At 44.3% G+C, this 21,176-nt stretch overlaps 2 protein-coding genes across 6 annotated transcripts in view; one reads left to right on the top strand and one right to left on the bottom strand.

Annotated features, from left to right (window-relative positions):
* JSRP1 (junctional sarcoplasmic reticulum protein 1) overlaps nt 1-21,176 on the bottom strand; it is a 141,011-nt gene that overhangs the window by 37,667 nt on the left and 82,168 nt on the right. The gene's annotated exons all lie outside the window — the stretch shown is intronic.
* Nucleotides 13,503-16,080, top strand: LOC134610336 (nibrin-like). Its single transcript, XM_063453287.1, is given in 3 exon segments — nt 13,503-14,225; nt 14,227-14,804; nt 14,806-16,080. Coding segments are annotated over 3 exon segments (2,244 nt in total). The 5' UTR covers nt 13,503-13,526; the 3' UTR covers nt 15,773-16,080.

Raw genomic sequence — 21,176 nt, 5'->3', positions numbered from 1 at the left:
CTCCTTTCTAGCAGCGTTGCAAATGGTAAGTCATCAAATACTTTGATGTGAAGGTTATCTACCGTGATGGTGGGCGTCTTCCTTGAGCGGGCCAGAATTGCCGCTTTTACCGCTATGTCTCGGGTGAGTGCAATGATGTCCCTGGGGGCGTCTGCGGGGGCGGCCACGGCCTTCCGGATCCTAAATGCCGCTGTAATAGGCCATGCTTCGCCGATTTTCTTTGCTCCCATCACGATCGCCATTTTGTTGGCAAACTCTAGCAGGGCTTCTGGGCCTATTGTTTCCGGTGCTCCGCGGACCCGGACGTTTCTCTTGCGGTGCCTGGTTTCCATCGCGGTCACCGTGCGGGTAAGTTGTTGGAGTTGCTGGGTCAGGGAGGCCACTTGGGTTTGAGTCTCAGCTATGAGAACGTCTCTGTCCCCTTCTCTTGTCTCCACTGCTCCCAAGCGTGCTGTGACCCCGGTCATCTCGGACCGCACCTCTTCCAGATCCGACTTCCATACCTTCCGTAGGTCTAGTAATAACTTTTTAATATCGCCTTTTGTCGAGGGCGAGTTGTCAGAGTCGGAGTCTTCCGTCTGGTATACTGCGTTGGCGGTCTGTATGGTCGGGGGGCCCCTTTCTCGGGCCGATGCCTCTGAGTCACTGGAGCTTTGGTTATCCCCTTGCGCCATCTTAGTTTGTGTCTGTGTTTGCGGCCTATTGAAGGACCGTCTGATGTCAGGCGTGTATGAGCCCTCCAGGCAGGTTATTTTCCTATGTTTTCGCCCCATATTGAGGTTGGGGGTATCTGGGTCAGTATTAGGCTGTTTGTCTGGTGTGTTTGTTGGAATTTCGTGGCGATTCGTCGATTAAAACAGTGTGTTCAGCCGGAGCTCCACACCAACACGTCTTTGTTAGCTGCTCAGCTAGCCACGCCCCCTGTTTTTTTGTTTTTTACAAATGAGACATTTTGAACAAAATTTTAAAACAAAGCGTTTCAGTACTGCAAATATAGGGGCTGATCACATTCCAGCGTTGGTATTTGATTGATCACATTTTCTGGATTTCATCCAGTGTTGCGTGAGTATTTTGAACCGTTTTCCAATGCAAAAATATTACAACCTTTCAAGGCTTGTACTGCTGCTGAAGTTAGGAATTGTTATAGACTTGAAACTTGGCTAAATTGAGTCTTCATCAATAATTAGACAAACATTCTCGAAAGTGACACTCAGGGATCGCAAGGTTAACTACAAATAAAAAAAGATTCTTCTTTTTTGTACGTAAGGTTATAATTTCTTTACATTTTGTTACCCACAGTATTGATGTATATGTCCCAAGCTATGTTCCTGTTAGGATGTCTTGTTTATCTCGTTCACAATGTTCAAATGCTTATACATAAATGTAGCTTGAGACCTGCTAGTCCCACACGGTTTTATATGAAAATAGTGACAATAAAGAAATAAGAAATATACACACACAAAAAAAAATATTAAAAAACAAAAACAGATTCTACTCGGAAAGATCTGATTTGTCTTTTTGACTCCACTTATAAAGTAGCGTTATAGACAATCTGTGAATTTTGCGTATTCATACATAGTTTGTATAAACTTGCTGAAGTTCCTTGCACACATTATCAGCACAGGGGAAGAGTACGTTCTGCACATGCACAACTACTTTGCACATTTTTGTGGTGTTGCTTAAAGGACCACTATAGTCACCCAGACCACTTCAGCTCAATGAAGTGGTCTGGGTGCCAGGTCCCCCAGGTTTTAAACCTGCAGCTGTAAACATAGCAGATTCTACATTGCAGGGTTAATCCAGCCTCTAGTGGCTTTCATCCTGACAGCCGCTAGAGGCGCTTCCGCGATGCTCAATGCGAAAATCACATTGAGCACGCTGAACGTCCATAGCAAAGCATTGAGTAATGCTTTCCTATGAGCGGTTTGAAAGCCCGCGTGGCTATGGCTACCATGAGCATTCGGCTCCACTCGGGAGCTGACGTCAGAGGGGGAGGAGAGGTCACCAGCGCCAAGGGAGCCCGGCGCTGGATTAAGGTAAGTGGGTGAAGGGGTTTTAATCCCTTCAGCCCAGTGGGGTGGAGCATTTGGAGAGCAGGGTGGGCCAGTGCTCCACTCAGCAGTTTAGCGGTTTTCTTGGAAGACATAGATCCAGGCCAGGGTTTTTGGACTGTCTCCAACCTACTGCTCAGCTGCAGGTAATCCGCAGCAGTGGGAATAAACCCTCCCTGCTAGGCAGGTAAAGGGAGAGAGAATGTTTGTTTCTCTCTGGAAGGCTGGAAGCAGCAGGCTGACTAAATACTGGAGTGCTGAGAGCGGACAAAGACTCTAGGTTGGTGAAACCAATAATTTTTGTTCTAGTTTAACCCCTGAGAGATAGGGAACCTAATGTTAGTTAGTGCTCAGACGAGCTAGGTTTTTGTTTATAGGGATCTGTGTTATATTTATGTTTTCATTTGCTGCTGCCTCATATGTAAACTTGCAAATAAAGTGCCTGGAATGAAATTGCATTAAAAGACTGTGCATGTTTTGCCCTAGAGGACCGTGCTACCTGCAGACAAGGATCAAAATATGGTGGAGAATGCGGGCATTGTAGCACATTGAGGGTCTGTGGGTGTGCCAGTCATTCGGTAGTCTGCTTGAGGACTTTTATTTTTGCAGACTTGTTAAACAAATAAGTGGCACTGTGCCTTTAAGACTGTTACCTGCTTGGTGCTATAATGGAGGAACTGGTGAAAGCTCTGGTAGAGGCAACCGATGTACAACAAGAAACAAATCGTCTACTGGTTACACAGGTTGAGAACCTGAAGGAAGCCCAGCAGATGGATAGAGCTGCCCTTACTGAGGTGTTGCAGAGAGTGATATTGCCATCTGAAGGGAGCCCCCCTGGGGAAAGGGGATCCTGTAACCGTGCCACTGACTTCCTGCATAAGATGACAGAGATAGATGATGTGGAGGCTTATCTTACCACTTTCGAGAGGGTTGCTGCCTGGGAAAGATGGCCATTGGACCAGTGGGCAGGGCTTCTAGCTCCATGCCTGAGTGGGGAGTGCCAAAAAGCCTATGAGGACCTACCTTCTGACCAGACCCAGGATTACAAGCAACTTAAAGCTGAACTTCTAAAGCGCATTGGCGTAACACCAGCCATTAGAGCCCAAAGGTTTCATAATTGGGCATACGACGTGAGTAAACCTACCAGAGCCCAGATGTATGGATTGTTCAGGCTCGCTCTGAAGTGGCTGGAGCCAGAGCGCATCCCTGCTACCAAGATAGTGGAAATGGTTGTGATGGACCGTTTTCTCAGACACCTGCCAACAGGACTACGAAGCAATGATGTGCCTGATTGAGAGGTATTTGGTTGCCAAGGAGCCATACAGTATTGATCCTCATCAGAAGTCCCGACCGGCTAACAACCGGATAAGCGGGAAAGTGGGAAACAAAAGACAAAACTTTGTACCGAACCTTGGACCATATGACCGGGGTGGCAGAAGGTCCCCACCACCTCCATTACGGCTACAAGACCAAGCTGAGGGACAACTCCGGTGCTTTAAATGCCATGAGCCTGGACATTTTGCACGTAACTGTCCAGAGAATGAAGAGCCCATGCAGTGTGATGTAGGAACAAGGGCTATGCATAGGACTGTATTGACTTGCTCAAAGATGTGTGTGGTGACTAGTGCTATTAATGCAACGCATTTAATAATGGTGAGGGTGGAAGGAAAGAATGTACAAGCTCTGATTGATTCAGGGAGTGAGGTTACCTTGATAAAAAGTGTTCTGCTCCAGCCAGGGAAATTAGATACCAGACAAGTGATTGATATTGTGTGTATACATGGTGACACCCACACATACCCCACGGCAGAGGTTGAGTATGGCACCGAGGTAGGGCAGGTTAAAAAATGCTCTGTAGGGGTAGTGCCCCTATTACCATATGATGTGGTATTAGGGAGGGACTTTCCCAATTTCTGCCACCGATGGGAAAAGTGCTCTGCTCATCCAAAAATGCGCTCTGAGGAGCTACCCGGGGTAGAGTGTATAGATAATATTTTTTCCTTTCTCCGATTTAGAATGTGAATTGGGTAACGAGCAAGAGACACCCTTGGTGTGCCTGGGTAATGAGGTAGAACCTCCCCATACTGAAGACATTATAGAAGAAGTGGAGTTTCAGGATCTCAGAGTCCCCCCTGGTAACTTCCGAGCAGCCCAATGGGAAGATATGTCCTTGACAGCTGCAAGAGATAATGTGCAAATAGTGGAGGGTACAAGGGTGGACCCTGACAAGCCCTTAAGCTTTCCTTATTTCATGGTGAAAAATAATCTGCTGTATCGAGTAGAGAAGAAGGGGGAAGAGGAGGCAGAACAGTTGTTAGTTTCCCAATCTCACCGAAACACTGTTTTAAAGCTAGCCCATAGCCATGTGTTAGGTGGGCACCTTGGTTTTGAAAAAACGAGGGAACGAATTCTGACCCGATTCTATTGGCCAGGGGTATTTTCGGCATTGTAAATCCTGCCCAGAATGCCAACTGAAAGCTCCGCATAAGGGCTTTCGTAGTCCGTTGGTACCCCTTCCCATCATAGAGGTTCCATTAGAAAGAATAGCAATGGACCTGATAGGGCCATTGCCTAGGTCCGCTAGAGGACATCAGTACATTTTAGTTGTTGTTAATTATGCAACACGGTATCCAGAGGCAGTACCTCTACGGAATGCCACCTCTAAACATGTTGCAAGGGAGTTACTGATTATGTTTAGCAGGATGGGTATACCAAAGGAAATTCTCACAGATCAGGGAACCCCTTTTATGTCAAAAATCATGTGTGATTTGTGCAAATTGCTCAGAATCAAGCAGCTGAAAACCTCAGTATACCATCCGCAAACTGATGGATTAGTGGAGAGGTTTAATAAAACTCTAAAGGCTATGCTGCGGAAGGTGATAGACAAGGATGGAAAAAACTGGGATTATCTCATACCCTACCTGATGTTTTCTATTAGAGAAGCTTCCACAGGGCTTTCACCTTTCGAGTTAATGTATGGTAGGCATCCAAGAGGCATACTGGATGTTGCCAAGGAAACATGGGATCAAGAGCATACCCCTATCATAGTCTTATAGAGCATGTAGCGCAAATTCAAGAGCGAATCGAAGCAGTAATTCCCATAGTTAGGGAAAACATGGAAAAGGCCCAGAGAGCCCAACAAGAAAGCTATAACCGGAACGCAAGGCTACGGGTATTCAAACCAGGTGACAGGGTTCTAGTTCTCGTTCCCACGGTAGAAAGCAAATTCTTAGCCAGCTGGCAAGGGCCATATGAAATCACTGAGCGGATCAGTGACGTGAACTATAAAGTAAGACAGAACAGACATATCATATAAATTTATTGAAGCCATGGGTAGAACGAGAGGTTCTCATCATGACCAGAGATAAACCTACTCAAGCCACTCGTGAGCAGGGTCCGGAGGTGCATGTCGCTGATACTCTTGCCCCCCATCAGAAACAGGAAGTCAGGGAGTTTGTGTCTAAAAATAGGGATGTGTTTTCCCCAATAACAGGAAAAACACATAATCAAGCATGATATCCTAACTGAATCTGGGAAGAAGATCAATCTGAAGCCCCTACAGGATACCTGAGGCTAGACGTGAAGTGGTTAGTGCAGAGGTTAAAAAGATGCTTGAGTTGGGGGTGACTGAAGTATCACAAAGTGATACAACCCAATTGTGGAATTGAGTGGAACAACCCAATTGTGTTAGTGCCCAAACCAAATGGGGAAATCCGTTTCTTTAATGATTTCCGTAAGCTAAATGATATCTCTAAGTTTGATGCCTACCCGATGCCTCGTGTGGATGAGCTAATAGAGCGATTAGGTAAGACCAGATATCTGTGCACCTTGGACCTCACCAAGGGATACTGGCAGGTACCCCTGACAGAGAAAGCAAAAGAGAAAACCGCGTTTTCTACCCCTGATGGGTTGTTTCAATATAAAGTACTGCCATTTGGGTTGCATGGTGCCCCAGCCACGTTTCAGCGTATGATGGATACTTCACCCCCACAGACAGTATGCAGCCGCCTACCTGGATGATGTGGTGATTCACAGTGCGGACTGGGAAACTCACTTGATGAAGGTTCAGGCAGTTGTGGATAGTATAAGGGCTGCCGGTTTGACAGCTAACCCTGCTAAGTGTTCTTTAGGGCTAGAAGAAGCAAAATATCTGGGGTACACTATCGGGCGGGGGCTCCTTAAACCACAAGAGAGCAAAGTAGCAGCCATCACCAGTTGGCCACGTCCTGTAACTAAAAAGCAAGTCAGGGCTTTTTTAGGCTTAACCGGCTACTATCTCAGGTTCATCCCTGGGTACGCTAGCATTGCCAACCCATTGACTGAACTTACTAAGGCAAAAGGCCCGATTATGGTTAAGTGGACCCCGGAAGCGGAGCATGCCTTTTAAGTCTTGAAGGGAGCCTTGTGTGCTGACCCTGTTTTGGTGGCTCCGGATTTCACTAAACCATTTGTGGTACAGACCGATGCGTCTGATGTGGGCCTTGGTGTGGTTCTGTCCCAGGTACATGAAGGAGAGGAACATCCTGTCATGTATTTGAGCCGGAAAATGAATCCCCATGAACAGAGGTACTCCGTAGTGGAAAAGGAATGCCTGGCAATAAAATGGGCTTTAGAATCCCTGAGATATTACTTACTGGGGAGATGTTTTACGCTGATCACGGACCATGCTCCTTTAACGTGCATGAGGCAAAACAAAGAAAAGAATGCCAGGGTGACTAGATGGTTCCTAAGTCTTCAGCCTTACCAGTTTACTATTACTCACAGGGCCAGAACTGCCCAAGGTAATGCAGATGGCCTCTCCCGAGTTCACTGTTTATGGTCCCAGACCGCTCGCCCCGATGGGTCTGAGCTGGGGTGGGGGATATGTGATAAGGTGAATGGGGTGGTCTGTGAGGGAGTCTATATTTCGACAGAATTGTTCAGAGAGGCATATGATTTTTAACCCCAGTTGGAGTGTATGTTTCTGTGTATATAACCAGAATGAATATTTAGTTATGGGCCCCTGGGGTGGAGCATTTGGAGAGCAGGGTGGGCCAGTGCTCCACTCGGCAGTTTAGCGGTTTTCTTGGAAGACATAGATCCAGGCCCGGGTTTTTGGACTGTCTCCAACCTACTGCTTAGCTGCAGGTAATCCATTGCAGCAGTGGGAATAAACCCCTCCCTGCTAGGCAGATAAGGGGAGAATGTTTGTTTCTCTCTGGAAGGCTGGAAGCAGCAGGCTGACTAAATACTGGAGTGCTGAGAGCGGACAAAGACTCTAGGTTGGTGAAACCAATAATTTTTGTTCTAGTTTCACCCCTGAGAGATAGGGAACTTAATGTTAGTTAGTGCTCAGATGAGCTAGGTTTTTGTTTATAGGGATCTGTGTTTTCATTTGCTGCTGCCTCATGTGTAAACTTGCAAATAAAGTGCCTGGAATGAAATTGCATTAAAAGACTGTGCATGTTTTGCCCTAGAAGACCGTGCTACCTGCAGACAAGGATCACAATATAAATATATATATATTTGTAGTCGGGGACAAAAGCCGTATACATGATAAGTTAGATATATGAGCAAGTCGGTTGTGGTGTGCCGAAACAGACGTATCGGGTAGGCCTGTAATAAAAGAGGGCCCACCTGTAATAGTAATATGTATAAGGGGAGAGGTGGGAGGGATGAACCAGGCAGCATCAGCCCTGTGGTGTAGGGGGCCTGAGTTTAAATAGCCGGGTAACCCCTCCCACAACTTCAGGCTACGCCTTCCAATTTGTAGTCGGGGACAAAAGCCGTATACATGATAAGTTAGATATATGAGCAAGTCGGTTGTGGTGTGCCGAAACCGACGTATCGGGTAGGCCTGTAATAAAAGAGGGCAAAAAGTTGAATAAGATACCTTATTACACATCTTTACGTTGCAAGATTCATAAAGGCTTGTCCTACTCAACTCTAGCTCTGGTTGTGGTATGTATCTAGTATTATACTGTGGATTTCCAGTGTCCTAATGTTTATGGTGTGAGCAGGGACATTTGTCTGGAAGCAGCTGATGCTGCCCTGATTCTGGAGGAATGTCCCGAAAAGGCATTGGGGTTGAGTCCCTGCCTAGTTAAGAGGGTTCTGAGGTACATTATGAATTTAGCTGTAGTGAGTGGTTTGCCCTGCAGTTAAATAGGGGCATATTGAGATTTGGTCCTGTGAGTGATAACCTGTAAAGGTCTGACATTTTGACCGGCACCTTATTGTCCGTAGGATTGTCCCTACGTATTACATATGGTAAGAGGATGTGAACTGTTTGGTACTAGGATGGGCACTTAAGACATGGTGTAGCCAGCCAGGTAAGTTTTGTAGTGTTAAGAGAGATTTTATAAACTGTGTGGGCAAAAAGGAGAGGAGTGTCGCAATGGCGACTAGTGAACGAATATCGGTTTTATGGTAATCGGTGGTAAACTTGTTGTAATAATCAGAGAGGGCAGCTCAATCCAGAAATCTGCCAAATGCCATGAGGCGAGTTAGTGCAGTATTAAGCCATGGAATGTGGGTATAGCCAGCTGCTTTATTGTCAGAAAAGCACTTGACAGGTTCCCCTATCCACTCATACCTCCCCAGGCCTTGTAGGCGGCCACTATGGGGCAGATTCCAAAGAAATGTTGACGAGGAATGGAAAGTTTTTTATTTTTTTTATTTTTAGAGTCTCAACTGGCCAGGCATCTCAGAACCAAAAGTCACCAAATTGGCTGTAAAATCAGTGTGTGCGGACGCATTGGTCCATGTAACTGGGAAATGATGAGAAATGGCGGGAATAACCTCGCCCCCAATCCAATGTGGTATGAACCTGAGCCATATGTGTAGGTCTGCTTACAACTAGTGCCAGAATGCAACGGTCGGTGGGAAGAAGACTCAGCGGTCGGGAAATAAATGTGCAGAATAATTCTCATGGCAAACCTCAATGTGCCCAGTAGGACTGTAGATCCATTCCCCCCCTCCCCGCTTGTTCTTCAGAAGGAAAGGTTCCCAGGACTCCGATGCGCTGTACCTTCTCTGTAGGTGGACATGTTCTGTAGCTTATTAGTGTCAAGATGAATGCCTAAGAAGGTCAGTTTATGAAAGTGGAACCCATAGTGAGGAAAAGTGCCATCGTCTGGTGAATACTAACCAGAGCGGAGTGAGGGAGTTCTATCGTGAGAAAGTTATCTAAGATAACTGGTGACTTCAGGACATTCGCTAATATTGAGTGTTAGTCAACATAGTGTGTTAGCAAATAAGACAAACAGCTTGGGGTTACTCTTTGCTCTAAAAGTTACACGTGTGGGAAATTCATGACAATCCCTCCATAAAATGCCATGAACATGCCCTTGGGATGGCTGAAGGTAGAAGCTTGGAGGCATAGGAAATGTCTGTCTTGCCCACCCAAGCTCTGGTCAACCCCTTTGGCATAGTACTGGGAGAATTCCTTAGAGGAAATCAATGAGTTGAGGCTAGGGGTGGGTAATTAATATGGTTGAATACCTTCTTAAGCAATGTGATTGTGTTGCGGGGTCTATTAATGCAGAAAGAAGGTTCTGACACTCGTGAATACCGGACAGGAGTGTGACCATACCTGTGTGGAACTGGTGTGTGGAAACCTTGATGTAGAAGTCAACTGAGTGACGGAAAGGGTGTGCTTAGAGGTAAAACTCCAGGTTGTCGATGCAAACCTTCTCTATGGTGAGGAGAAGTAGAGCCACTTACGTCACAAAAGTCTGAAGGCTAGGATGAATTCTGGGATAGTGACTTTCTGATTGAGTCTGGGATTCTGGTGTATAGAATGACGTACAGATCATCGTAGTAGTAAGACTATGCCTCCCACGATGTCTTAGAGTACATCAGTAAGGAGACTAAATTAACCTTTCCAGATGTCTTTGCGTATGGTCAGGGACACAAAGTATGAGGGAGTAATAATGTAAACCGATGTGCTAGGGGAGGGATTTGAAAGGATAACATAACCATGAGAGGGATTTGGGAGTCCTGTGGCTGGGATGTGCGTCAGTGCCTGTGGAGATTCCAGTCTCTGTAGTCCATCGTTGATGTTATGTATGGAGGCAAGTAGAGTGGATATCAATGGTTTGATTTCATGTGATTTGGACTAGTGGGCAGGGGCCACTGAAAGGTGTGGCAAGAATGTTGGCCTCTCGGGGACTGTAAAAAGAGTCAATACAAGAGGCCATGCTGGGTGAGGCCCTAACTCGTAACCTAGAGAGGTTGATGTGAGGCGTTAGCCATGTGTTGGGCCGAGGGGCGTATAACTCCATATGCGGATGAAGATGGGTGTTGGCCTCACGGAATTGATAATGATGAGGCTAGTTACTGGCATAGCTGGGAACCAGGCCACCAGTTGACATACCGGATCCGAGAATGGGACGGGTGATGGGTAGAAGTGAGGTGGGTAAACATACCTTGCTTGGGGTAGAATGTGGTTTCCTTGCCAGAGGAATGAGATATTGGAGAACCTAAAGGGAAATGATGGTGGGAGGCAAGTTGGAACTGGAATTGGGCTTGACTTACTGTGAACGAAATACACATAATCCGGGTGGTTGTTCTTGAGGCTGGTATATGAATAGGTAACCTGAGGACAGGTATATGAATAGGTACCCTGAGGACATAGTTGTTAGAATCCTGACCCTACGATGGTGGGTACAAGATTCATAGGACATAAATCAAATATCCCTATAAGTGAGTAGGGTGAGGATCCTAGGCCACTACCAGAGACCATGGGGAGTGTTTAACCAATACTGCGACAATAATGGGGGATAGGCAGAGTCATGAGTGACTGCTAATTGGTCCTGTGACTTCTGTAGCGAAAATACATATAGGGGGATATGGAATACCAAGCTATGAGGGCAGATTTGAGCTATCCCGGTAGGACTTAGAATATTTAATTATGGTCGTGCCAGCATGGAAAGGGGAATTAAGGATCCCCGGGCGTGGGCCTGTGTACGGCCTGGCGGAGGAATTGTGTGCCAGCGTTGGCTGATGTAACATAGAACAGTTAGGAGTGGATTTGCTGTAGGTTTGGTGATACTATGCCTGGATAGCAAGGGTCGGTTAGGATGATGAACTTGCTTGAGTAGAATATAGCAGCGATGAGTAAATAACCTTTTGCGTAATACATGATTATTTTGACGTAGAGTCAGGGGGAACATATGATGGTATGGTAAAGCCTGGTACACTAGGGTTTGTCCCAGGGAACATGACTATACATATACTGAACATAGGAGTGTGGCGTGATACAAAAAAGGTTTAGAGAATAAGTGGTCGTCCGCCAAATAAGTAACATACCTATCATGGGAGCAAGTATACAGATTGGCCATAACACATGGTAACAAATGTGATCTTGATGACTGCCTCAGAACAGTACCAAGTCCATGAGTGATAAAATAAGACATATGCAATACATGATGGTAATGCAATATACGTAGTGAATATTAAATGCTTACCAGAGCTGAATTAGTAATGGGAAACTGACCATATCCGTGCACAATCGTAAATAATAACAAGAAATATAGCAAACATAACCGAACTACAGGGGGCATGTAAGGATAATTAGTAGCAGGCTAAATACTTTCAAAAAAGAACCTGGACATTCATGTATTAGGGCACAGTGTAAAACTAACTAATTGGTACTATGATTGTGGTGGCCGCTAGATGGAAGCATGTAACTGAGATAGACTGGAGACTAGTTCGGTAGAAATTTGACGAAAAGAAACTAGTGAATAGGAATGGAACAGAGCAGGCAGGAGTAGGTGAACTGACTTAAGTCCTGAACGGGAAAAAGTCCAGAATGGACGGCATGTAAGAACGTAAACGTGTGAACAATTGTGTTTTCATGGATTTGGCCCATACAGGCAGACTCACGGTTCGTGGATTTGACTGGTACAGGAAACAAACAACTTGACTCGGAAGCTTGCGGTGAGGTGAGAGGTCAGCTATGCGGCTGGAAAGTACCCAGACTTGGTGGACACGGAGGTTTGGTCCAGGGTAAGGCCCGGGAAGCTGGTAAGGGGTCTCATAGCGCCGGCGGGAACGAACGGCCAGTTCTGGAGAGGAGGTGAGAGTAGTCTGACTGCGTGTGGCTGGAACAGCGTCATGGGAGTTGTTAGAGCAGGGACAAATTGGTCCGATCGGCGTGGGAGTCTCTGACAGCATGTGGCTGGAGCAGCGTGATGGGAGTTGTTGGAGCAGGGAGAACTTGGTCCAATCAGCTTTGGAGTCTTTGACCGCATGTGGCTGGAACAGCATGATGGGAGTTGTTGGAGCAGGGAGAACTTGGTCCGATCATCTTGGGAGTCTCTGACCGCATGTAGCTGGGACAGCGTGATGGGAGTTGCTGGAGCAAGGAGAACTTGTTCCAATCGGCTTGGGAGTCTTTGACCGCATGTGGCTGGAACAGCGTGATGGGAGTTGCTGGAGCAGGGAGAACTTGGACCAATCAGCGTGGGAGTCTCTGACCGCATGTGGCTGGAACAGCAGGATGGGAGTTGTTGGATCAGGGAAAAACTTGGTCCGATCAGCGTGGGAGCCACAGTAGGCCCAGACCAGCTTGTTTGGAGTTTTAGGCAGTCTGTGTTGATGACCTTTGAACCGGAAGTAGAAATGAACCAGGCAGCATCAGCCCTGTGGTGTAGGGGGCCTGAGTTTAAATAGCCGGGTAACCCCTCCCACAACTTCAGGCTACGCCTTCCAATATATATATATATATAAAAAAAATTTTTTAGTTTATTTATTTTTTATTCATTAGAGTGTTGCTTTAATTAACAGTTTATGATTACTAGAGATTGTGATAAATTTAGGCTAAGTAACTGAGAAGGATAGAATCCCTAGACACACTGCTTTGAAGGTTATTATGTGAGAAGTACCCTATTCTCTGGTAAGAGGGCAAACAGTTTGCCTTTTACCTGTGTCCCGCTGGGCACCAAGCCTCCTGTATTGTTGCCTAAACCAGTATCTGGTCTGAGAGCCTCAGCTGTGAACTCTCAGCCAATTACACAAACTTTGTGCAAAGCTGCAGATACAGGATCCTTGCACTATGGCCGTGTAAAACCGACAAAATGGTCATGGGTGCGGGAGTAACCCTTTAATGAAAAAATAAATTAATTAATTAACCGGGAAAAAACAAGAATGTGTAACATTCAGGGCCTTGTTTACATTTGAAGTCTGATCTATCCATCATCTGGGGTATGTGATGCAGGCTCTTTTGGCCTCACTAAGCTGAATCTATTTGTTTCTGCTAACGCATGTACGTCAGATGAAGTACTTAGAAATGTTAGAATTTGCTGTAAAACCTGTCTGAAGGAAAATGAGAACAATTTACGCTAATGTTATAGAAATACAACATGGACCTCTGGAAAACAAACATATAAAGCAATTCAATCTCAAATGTTATTAACAGAGGGGCAAAAAAAAGACAATGCGAAAGAAAAAAAAAAGGAGGGGAATACGCATGGAACAGAAACAGACAGCACAATGTGGAGGCTCATTCCAGAGACTGGAGGAGGTGAAACCTATCACTTTCTCACGGGTACTGAATATGTTGTTGGAAGAAAGAACTGCGCAATATTAATACAAGATGACCAGTCCATTAGTAGATACCATTCTGTTTTATCTGTCAGCCATTCACTTTCTAACCTGGGTCACCCTAACATAATTCCTACTTTAACAATTAAAGACTCATCAAAGTATGGCACTTTTATTAATGGAGAGAAGATGGAGAGTTCTGTTGCCAAGAATTTGAAATCTGGCGATAAGGTTACATTTGGTGTATTCAATAGCAAGTATTGCGTGCAGTATGAACCTCTGGTCATTTCATCTTCCTGTCTGACTGGATCAGAGAAGACATCTTTAAATGAATTTGTTCTGTTACTAGGTGGTCATATACTTGGCAATTGGACAGAGACATGCACCCATCTTGTCATGACTTCCATTAAAGTCACAATCAAAACAATATGTGCCCTAATTTGTTGTCGACCAATTGTGCTTCCAGAGTATTTCAACCAGCTGATCAAATCCATTAGACAGAAGCAAACACGAGCTGCATTAAAAAGCTTAATTTCCTCCATTGACGAGCCTTCAATTAAATCTGAATCAGTTGACCTCTCGGATAATGCAAAAAGAAAAGATATCTTCAAAGGCAAAGTCTTCATATTTTTAAGTGCTAAACAGTACAAAAAAACTTAGCCCAGCAATTACTTTTGGGAATGGAGAAGCAAAACTGTTGAAGGGAGATTTGAATGAGCCATCAATATTGGAAAATCCTTCAACTTGTGTGATTGACATGGGAGTAGCAGACTCACAGCTCTCAGTATCTGAGTCTTCACCAACCTGGATCAACTCTATTCTCAATGTGCTCCAAAGAAAAGATCTAAGAGCTATCCCAGAGGCAGAAATAGGTTTAGCGGTTCTCTATATGTCAACAGAAATATATTGTAATCCTCAAAGATGCTCAGCAAGTGGAAATCTGATTGATATTCCGAAGACGAGCATTATTTCTCAAAGTATGGCTGTTGATGAGACTGTGCTACCTGCACCCACTCTAAACACCACTGCCTATGTTGCAAATACAGAACCGCAAGATCAAGCAAATACTTTGATGGATGTAAGTTGAGTTCAAGTCGTTAAAGAAACACCTAAAAGGAATCGCAAAGGTAACCACTCTAAGGGATATTCTGAAGAGTGCACGGATAATAGCAGTGATGTCAAGGGAGCTTTGATTCAAGAGAATACAATTCTGTCAGAAAAAAAGCCAATTACCAGAATTTCCCAGATCTAAGGAGAGGACATCACAGAAAAGTCAACCTGCCAGTCAAATAAAGAATTATTTCAAACCATTATCCAAGAAGAGAGATCGAGAGGACGATGAAAGAGATATGTCTTCCACCAAGGTAGCAAGAGTGGAAAACATCCTGCCTTCTTCTGAACAACTGGCACCCATTGTATCACAATCAATGAAAGACAAGGGTAGGCTTATATCTCAGGATGAGGACTTAGATCTGGAAACTGAGTCAGTTTTGTCACATGGAGAGAAATTTGGAAATTCAAAGACTCCGCCCACAGTTAGCACCATAATGGGTAAAGCAACTTTGGAAATGGATGGAACAACTAAAAAGAGAAAAGAGCTTGAAGAGGATTTGGTCGATTTAGAAAAGTCTGATTTAGAAAGTGATGGAGATGCCAATGATGTCATGGAGCGGAATGATTTAAATTGTAGCAATATCAATGATGTCAAAAGAAGGAAAGTGGAGTCCAAAAATGACAATAGCAAATTTGAGGATGGCACAAAGAGTACATCAGATATTTGTACTTTAAATATGGAAACAAAGAAAGAACCAGAATCTCCAAGTCAAGAGAAAAAGTTTGCCAAAGCACCAAAATTACAAAATGACTATTATGGACTCCCTAGCAAGCTCTTACTGACAGAGTTTCGATCGCTCACGGTTTGTCAACCATCAACAAATAAGCAGTCCAATACAAATACAAACCATGAAAATCTACGTAATTTTAAGAAATTCAGGAAGATCTCGTACCCAGGAGCTGGGGTGTTTCCGCATATCATTGGAGGCTCTGACTTGATTGCTCATGATAGAAATAAAAATTTAGAGCTTGAACAATGGTTACGTCAGGAAGCTGAGGAACAAACTCAGCAAGCCCAGGAAGAATTGATGGCTCAGGATCTATTCAGATACAATCCAAAGTCTATGAAAAGAAGAAGATAAAACACTGCATCAAGCCCACGTTCCACATTGATATATGGCTGCTAACACTCACAAAATGTGCACAAACACATTTTAATGAAAGAAAGAAAAAAACATGTTTTAAAAAGTTTTTCTTTTGTCCTTTTTATAGACAGCATTGTGAAGTTACTTGTTGACTAAATCATATTGGTTCTGCATAAATCGTTTGCATTTTCTCTGTATCTCACAAGGACAATACATCTGCACTTTGAACTATCTGAAGGCATAAATGTGGTGCTTTCACCCCTTGTAGTTAGCAGGCAGTTATTGTTCTTTTCAAGAATAAAGGGCTTGCAAAGTTAAAAATGACTGAAAATCAGACAGGGGTATATTGCAAAGTCAGGCTCAGGAAAGGCTGAGATTCTAAAATATGTTTTCTACTGTGTACCAAGGAAGGAGGGTAGTAGTTTGTAAATTAACATTTAGTTACATAGTTGCATAGGCTGAAAAGAGACTTGCGTCCATTAAAGGACCACTATAGTGCCAGGAAAACAAACTTGTTTTCCTGGCACTATAGGGTCTTTAGGTCCCCCCCACCATCAGGGTCCCACTCCTGCTGGGCTAAAGGGGGAGGAAGGGGTTAAACACTTACCTTTCTCCAGCGCCGGGCTCCCTCAGTGCTGGGGAAATCTTCCTCTTCAGACGTCAGCGCTGGGACTGTTTATGGAAGAGGACTTTACATGGATTTCTGGATCGACCGTGCATTTTCACAAAGTGCCGATTGCACACATGCGCATAAGGTTGAATGACATATGAGAATGAGGCTTGGAACGCTATCAGTGCAGCCGGAACAGCTCGGCGTCGATCGGAGGCGGATTATGGCGGGAGCCTTAACGGGTGATTTAAAACCACGCCGAAAGGAGAAGGACAACGCTGCACGGGAGATCCTGGAAACAATTACCCCTGAAGAAGTCCGATCTGTTACGGACGAAACGCGTAGGGTTGGACTATTGTAGAGGCTTTTCCTGTATTTGTTTTTTATTTTGATTTTTTTCTGCTAATAAATAGTTTGTACAACTTGGAGACGGTATCCCTCTTATTTTACACCGATTGGAGGAGGATGGCCGTGGATAATATCTGATGATATGCTTTTATACCACTACAAACTCGAAAGTGTAATCTATTGCAGTGCAGGGTATATGAATTTACCATCTACACTTATTTGTGGTTTATTTCTCTCTTACATGTCCATACATCCATGTTGAGGATCTCACATCATTTCCCCACTATTGAGATACGCCTACTATCAATTTATGTCTGTGAGTGCAACTTAATAATTGGTGATTCCATGTATACTGGCTATACTACTCTATGAGTTTTTTATTTTTTCTGTTCTGTAGATCTTTTTTATTTACATCGTCAGCGCTGAATGTGCATGCGTGACAATCCATAGGAAAGCATTTCTCAATGCTTTCCTATGGACGTCAGCGTCTGCTCTCTGTGATTTTCACAGTGAGAAGCGCAGAAGCGCCCCTAGCAGCTGTCAATGAGACAGCCACTAGGGGCTGGATTAACCCTAATGTAAACATAGCACTGCTATGTTTACAGCTGCAGGGTTAACCCTAGATGGATCTGGCAGCCAGACCACTTCATTGAGCTGAAGTGGTCTGGGTGCCTATAGTGGTCCTTTAAGTTCAGCCTTCCTCACATTTGTTTTTTGCTGTTGATCCAAAAGAAGGCAAAAAAATCCAGTTTGAAGCACTTCCAATTTTGCAACAAACTAGGAAAAAAAATCCCTATTGACTTGAGAATGGCAATCAGATTTATCCTTGGATCAAAAAGCTATTACCCTACAGTTAAAAAATTATATCATTGAACATTACGAAGTGTAATTTTTTAGCGTACAATGTAGTAGGAAGCTGGATAGAAGTACAGTTGTCGCAGTACAGATAAGGATCAGGCAACAACGTGGTCAGGCTAGCAAAATATCAGGTTAGGCAGCACAGGTTCTTAAGCAGGTCAGACAGGCAGAGGGTCAAATACCAGAACTGAGGCATTTTGGAACCAAGTCTGTGGTCTGAGGAAGTAAAACAATAAGCTTGTTGGCTCCATCACCAAAAGGTACATTTAGTGAAAATTAGTTGAAACAAGTTTGAATAAAAGGAAACCATGCCAACAAGTCATTATGACGCTGGATCTGTAATGCTTTGCCGATGTGTGATAGCCGTTGGCACAAGAAATTATTTAAAAAGGTAGGGGGAACAACAGATTCTACTAGATATCAACAAATCCAGAAGCTAATGTTCCACAGTCAGTGATGAAATGAAGATGAAAGGGTTTGGATAGGCCAACAAGGCAAAAATCCCAAAACATCTCATTCATAAAGAAAAAAGTTCTTTCTTAACTCCTCACAAGGACCCTCACCTCCTATACCCTTGCCAAATTGGTTGTGGGCTCAGTACAATGGTGGGATCCACACAATGTCAGAAGGAACATTAATATTACATTGCACTGTACAACTTAGTACAGAATGGAAACAAATAAATCACAACTAGAATGTCATAGAAACCGATCTGATTAATTCATTGCTTTCATGATATTATGGTTGTATTCCTAACGCTATATTGTTCCTTTAAAATATAATTAAAGGTACACTATAGTCACCCAGACCACTTCAGCTCAATGAAGTGGTTTGGGTGCCAGGTCCCTTAGGTTTTAACCCTTCAGATGCAAACATAGCGGTTTCAGAGAAACTGCTATGTTTACGTTTGGGGTTAAGCCAGCCTCTAGTGGCTGTCTTCCGGACAGCCACTAGATGCGCATCGGCGTTAAGGGGTTAATGTCCTGCTTTCATGTAAGCGCAGTATTTAGGTAATGATTTTCAATGCAACAAGCTTAAAGGGACACTATAGTCACCAGAACCACCACAGCTTATTGCATTTGTTCTGATGAGTAGAATCTTTCCCTTCAGGCTTTTTGCTGTAAACACTGTCTTTTCAGAGAAAAAGCAGTGTTTACATTACAGCCTAGTGATAACTCCACTGGCCACTCAATAGATGACTGCTAAAGCCGCTTCCTTGGGCAGTGCTGCCTAGTGTGCATCATAACATTCAGTGTCTCCACACTCTTCATGCAGACACTGAACTTTCCTCATAGAGATTCATTGATTGAATTCATCTCTATGAGAAGATGCTGATTGGCCAGGGCTGTGTTTGTCTTATGCTGGCTCTGCCCAGTGGCGTACAAAGGGGGAGGGGGTGGGGGAGCAGTCCGCCCCAGGTGCCAATCACTAGTGGGGTGCCTTGACCAGGGCGGCCTTAGGATATGTGAGCTGTGGGGCCGCACAGGGCGCCATGGCAGCCGCACAGCTTACACATGCAGGAAGCCGCAGAACTTCAAAACCGTCCGCATCAAAGAAAAACGGGGGCGGAGACAAACTAGCAGCAGGGGCGGAACTAAACACGGCCTCCACCCACTGCTGTCACTGCTGCACATTGAGGGGAAGCAGGATGGAGTCACTGCTTCCGCAACTAACAGAGTCCAGGGACTTTAGTTAATCCATTCCTCCTCCAGCCCATACGGTCAGTAAGTAAGACAGAGAGAGAGTGTGTGTGTCTGTCTGCCTGTGACTGTGTGCATGTGTGACTGCCTGTGTGTGACCATCTTCCTGTGACTGTGTGTGTGTGTGAGAGAGACTGTCAGCATGTGACTGCCTGCGTTTGTAACGGTCTGCCTGTGTCGGAATGTGTGTGACAGTCTGCATGTGACTATATGTGTGTGACTGTCTGCCTGTAACTGTGTGTCTGTGTGTGTTTGTAACTGTCTGCCTGTGACAGTGTGTTTAACTGCCTGTGACTGTGTGTGTGAGTGTGTGTGACTGTCTGCCTGTAACTGTGTACAAGTGACTATGTGCCTTGGACTGGACTCTGAAGACTGTTGCTAATGTTGTTGTGTAGAAAAATGAATTCTATTGTAAGGAGCTGAGCAGGGGCTATAGAGGGAGAGGCAAGGTTTTTTGGGAAGGGGGTGGGGGGGTGCAAGATTTTGTAGAAGGGTTACAGGGATTTTGTTTAAAGGGGGCTGAGCTGTGGAAGGTTGTGCATGTGTTTTGTAGAACAGTGGTCAGGAGAGGGGTTTTGTAGAAGGGGGCAGGACAGGGTCTTTTCAAAATTTACACATTTGTGCAATTTAAAAAAAATTAAAACATTTAAACATTGAAAATATTGCGGGTGTTTTTTACATTTTAAAGTGTGTGTGTGTGAGGTGGCGTGGCTAACAAAGGATCCGCCCCGAGGTGACTAGATAGTGGTTTTAACACAATAGAGTCAGGAATACATGTTTGTGTTTCTGACCCTATGGTGTTCCATTAAGTAACAATCAATAGGAATTATGGTGCCAGTAGTGACCTGGCACCTCCCCACTGTAAGAAACCAAACCATTTTAGAACATTTTGGCTTTTTATCTGGTGTCCGCCAGGCACTGCTCCTACCTCCACCATAGCTCAGTGAGAGCAACCCAGCAGAGCAGGGCTCAGCTTACTGGCTGAGAGTGATCAGCTGATGCTCTCAGACAATACGCCAGCCCTTACTGAGCTGCAGAGGAGGCGGGGAGCAGTGCCTTGTGAACTCCAGGTAAGAAATTACACAGTTCTAAAACGGTTTGACATCTTACAATAAGTGGCACCCAGGGCACGCCTTGCACCATAACCACTACACTTTGCTGTTAAAGGAATGTTTCTTTAATGGAATTTACCAAGAAATGTGGGCATTATATTAAAAAGAAAATTTAAAAGCACGTCTCATTTTCAAATGAATCTTTATGGATTTATTTATTCTAGTAAACAGTTCTGCAAATGTGCTCTAGAGTTTAGTAAAATGGCTATTCACAGTTGATTTAGTATTCATGACCTCCAAAGATAATCCATTGAGCTCTCTGAATAAATAATTCCATGGTTCTGGACGCTTAGTTCTGCTGCAAAAAATCCTGCATATATTGGATATCATGTACAAGCCTAATGAGCGATGTGAAGTAGGCTAATACAGCGAAGGAATGTTAAAGTGCTTGTATTAGATAATCAGGTTTTTGTACATAGAAACATAATCCTATTCATTTAGGCTGACCTTTTTAGTAAATGTTTAAAGGGCGCTACATGCTGGAAACTAACCCCTTTTTATGCATGATATAGATAAGGCATTTAATACATACACAAACAAGCTAGAAAAACAAAAAGATATTCGTCTTTGAAATCCACGTCCTTCGTATCATCAGCCTTGAGGTTCTGCTCTCGTTAGGAGAGCCTCAGCTATAGCTATTGGATGTATTAAAACAAACACTGCAAGGGTTAAAGTGCAGATCAGGCACTAGCTGTCTGATTCTCTTTACAGAATAGAAAATTAACAATCACTACCCTACATGAGATAACAGATACAGTTCTGGCAGGTGGCTT

This window comes from Pelobates fuscus, chromosome 5 (genome assembly GCF_036172605.1).
Source record: "Pelobates fuscus isolate aPelFus1 chromosome 5, aPelFus1.pri, whole genome shotgun sequence".
NCBI classification, from domain to species: domain Eukaryota; kingdom Metazoa; phylum Chordata; class Amphibia; order Anura; family Pelobatidae; genus Pelobates; species Pelobates fuscus.
This window is presented reverse-complemented; position numbering and strand designations above follow the sequence as displayed.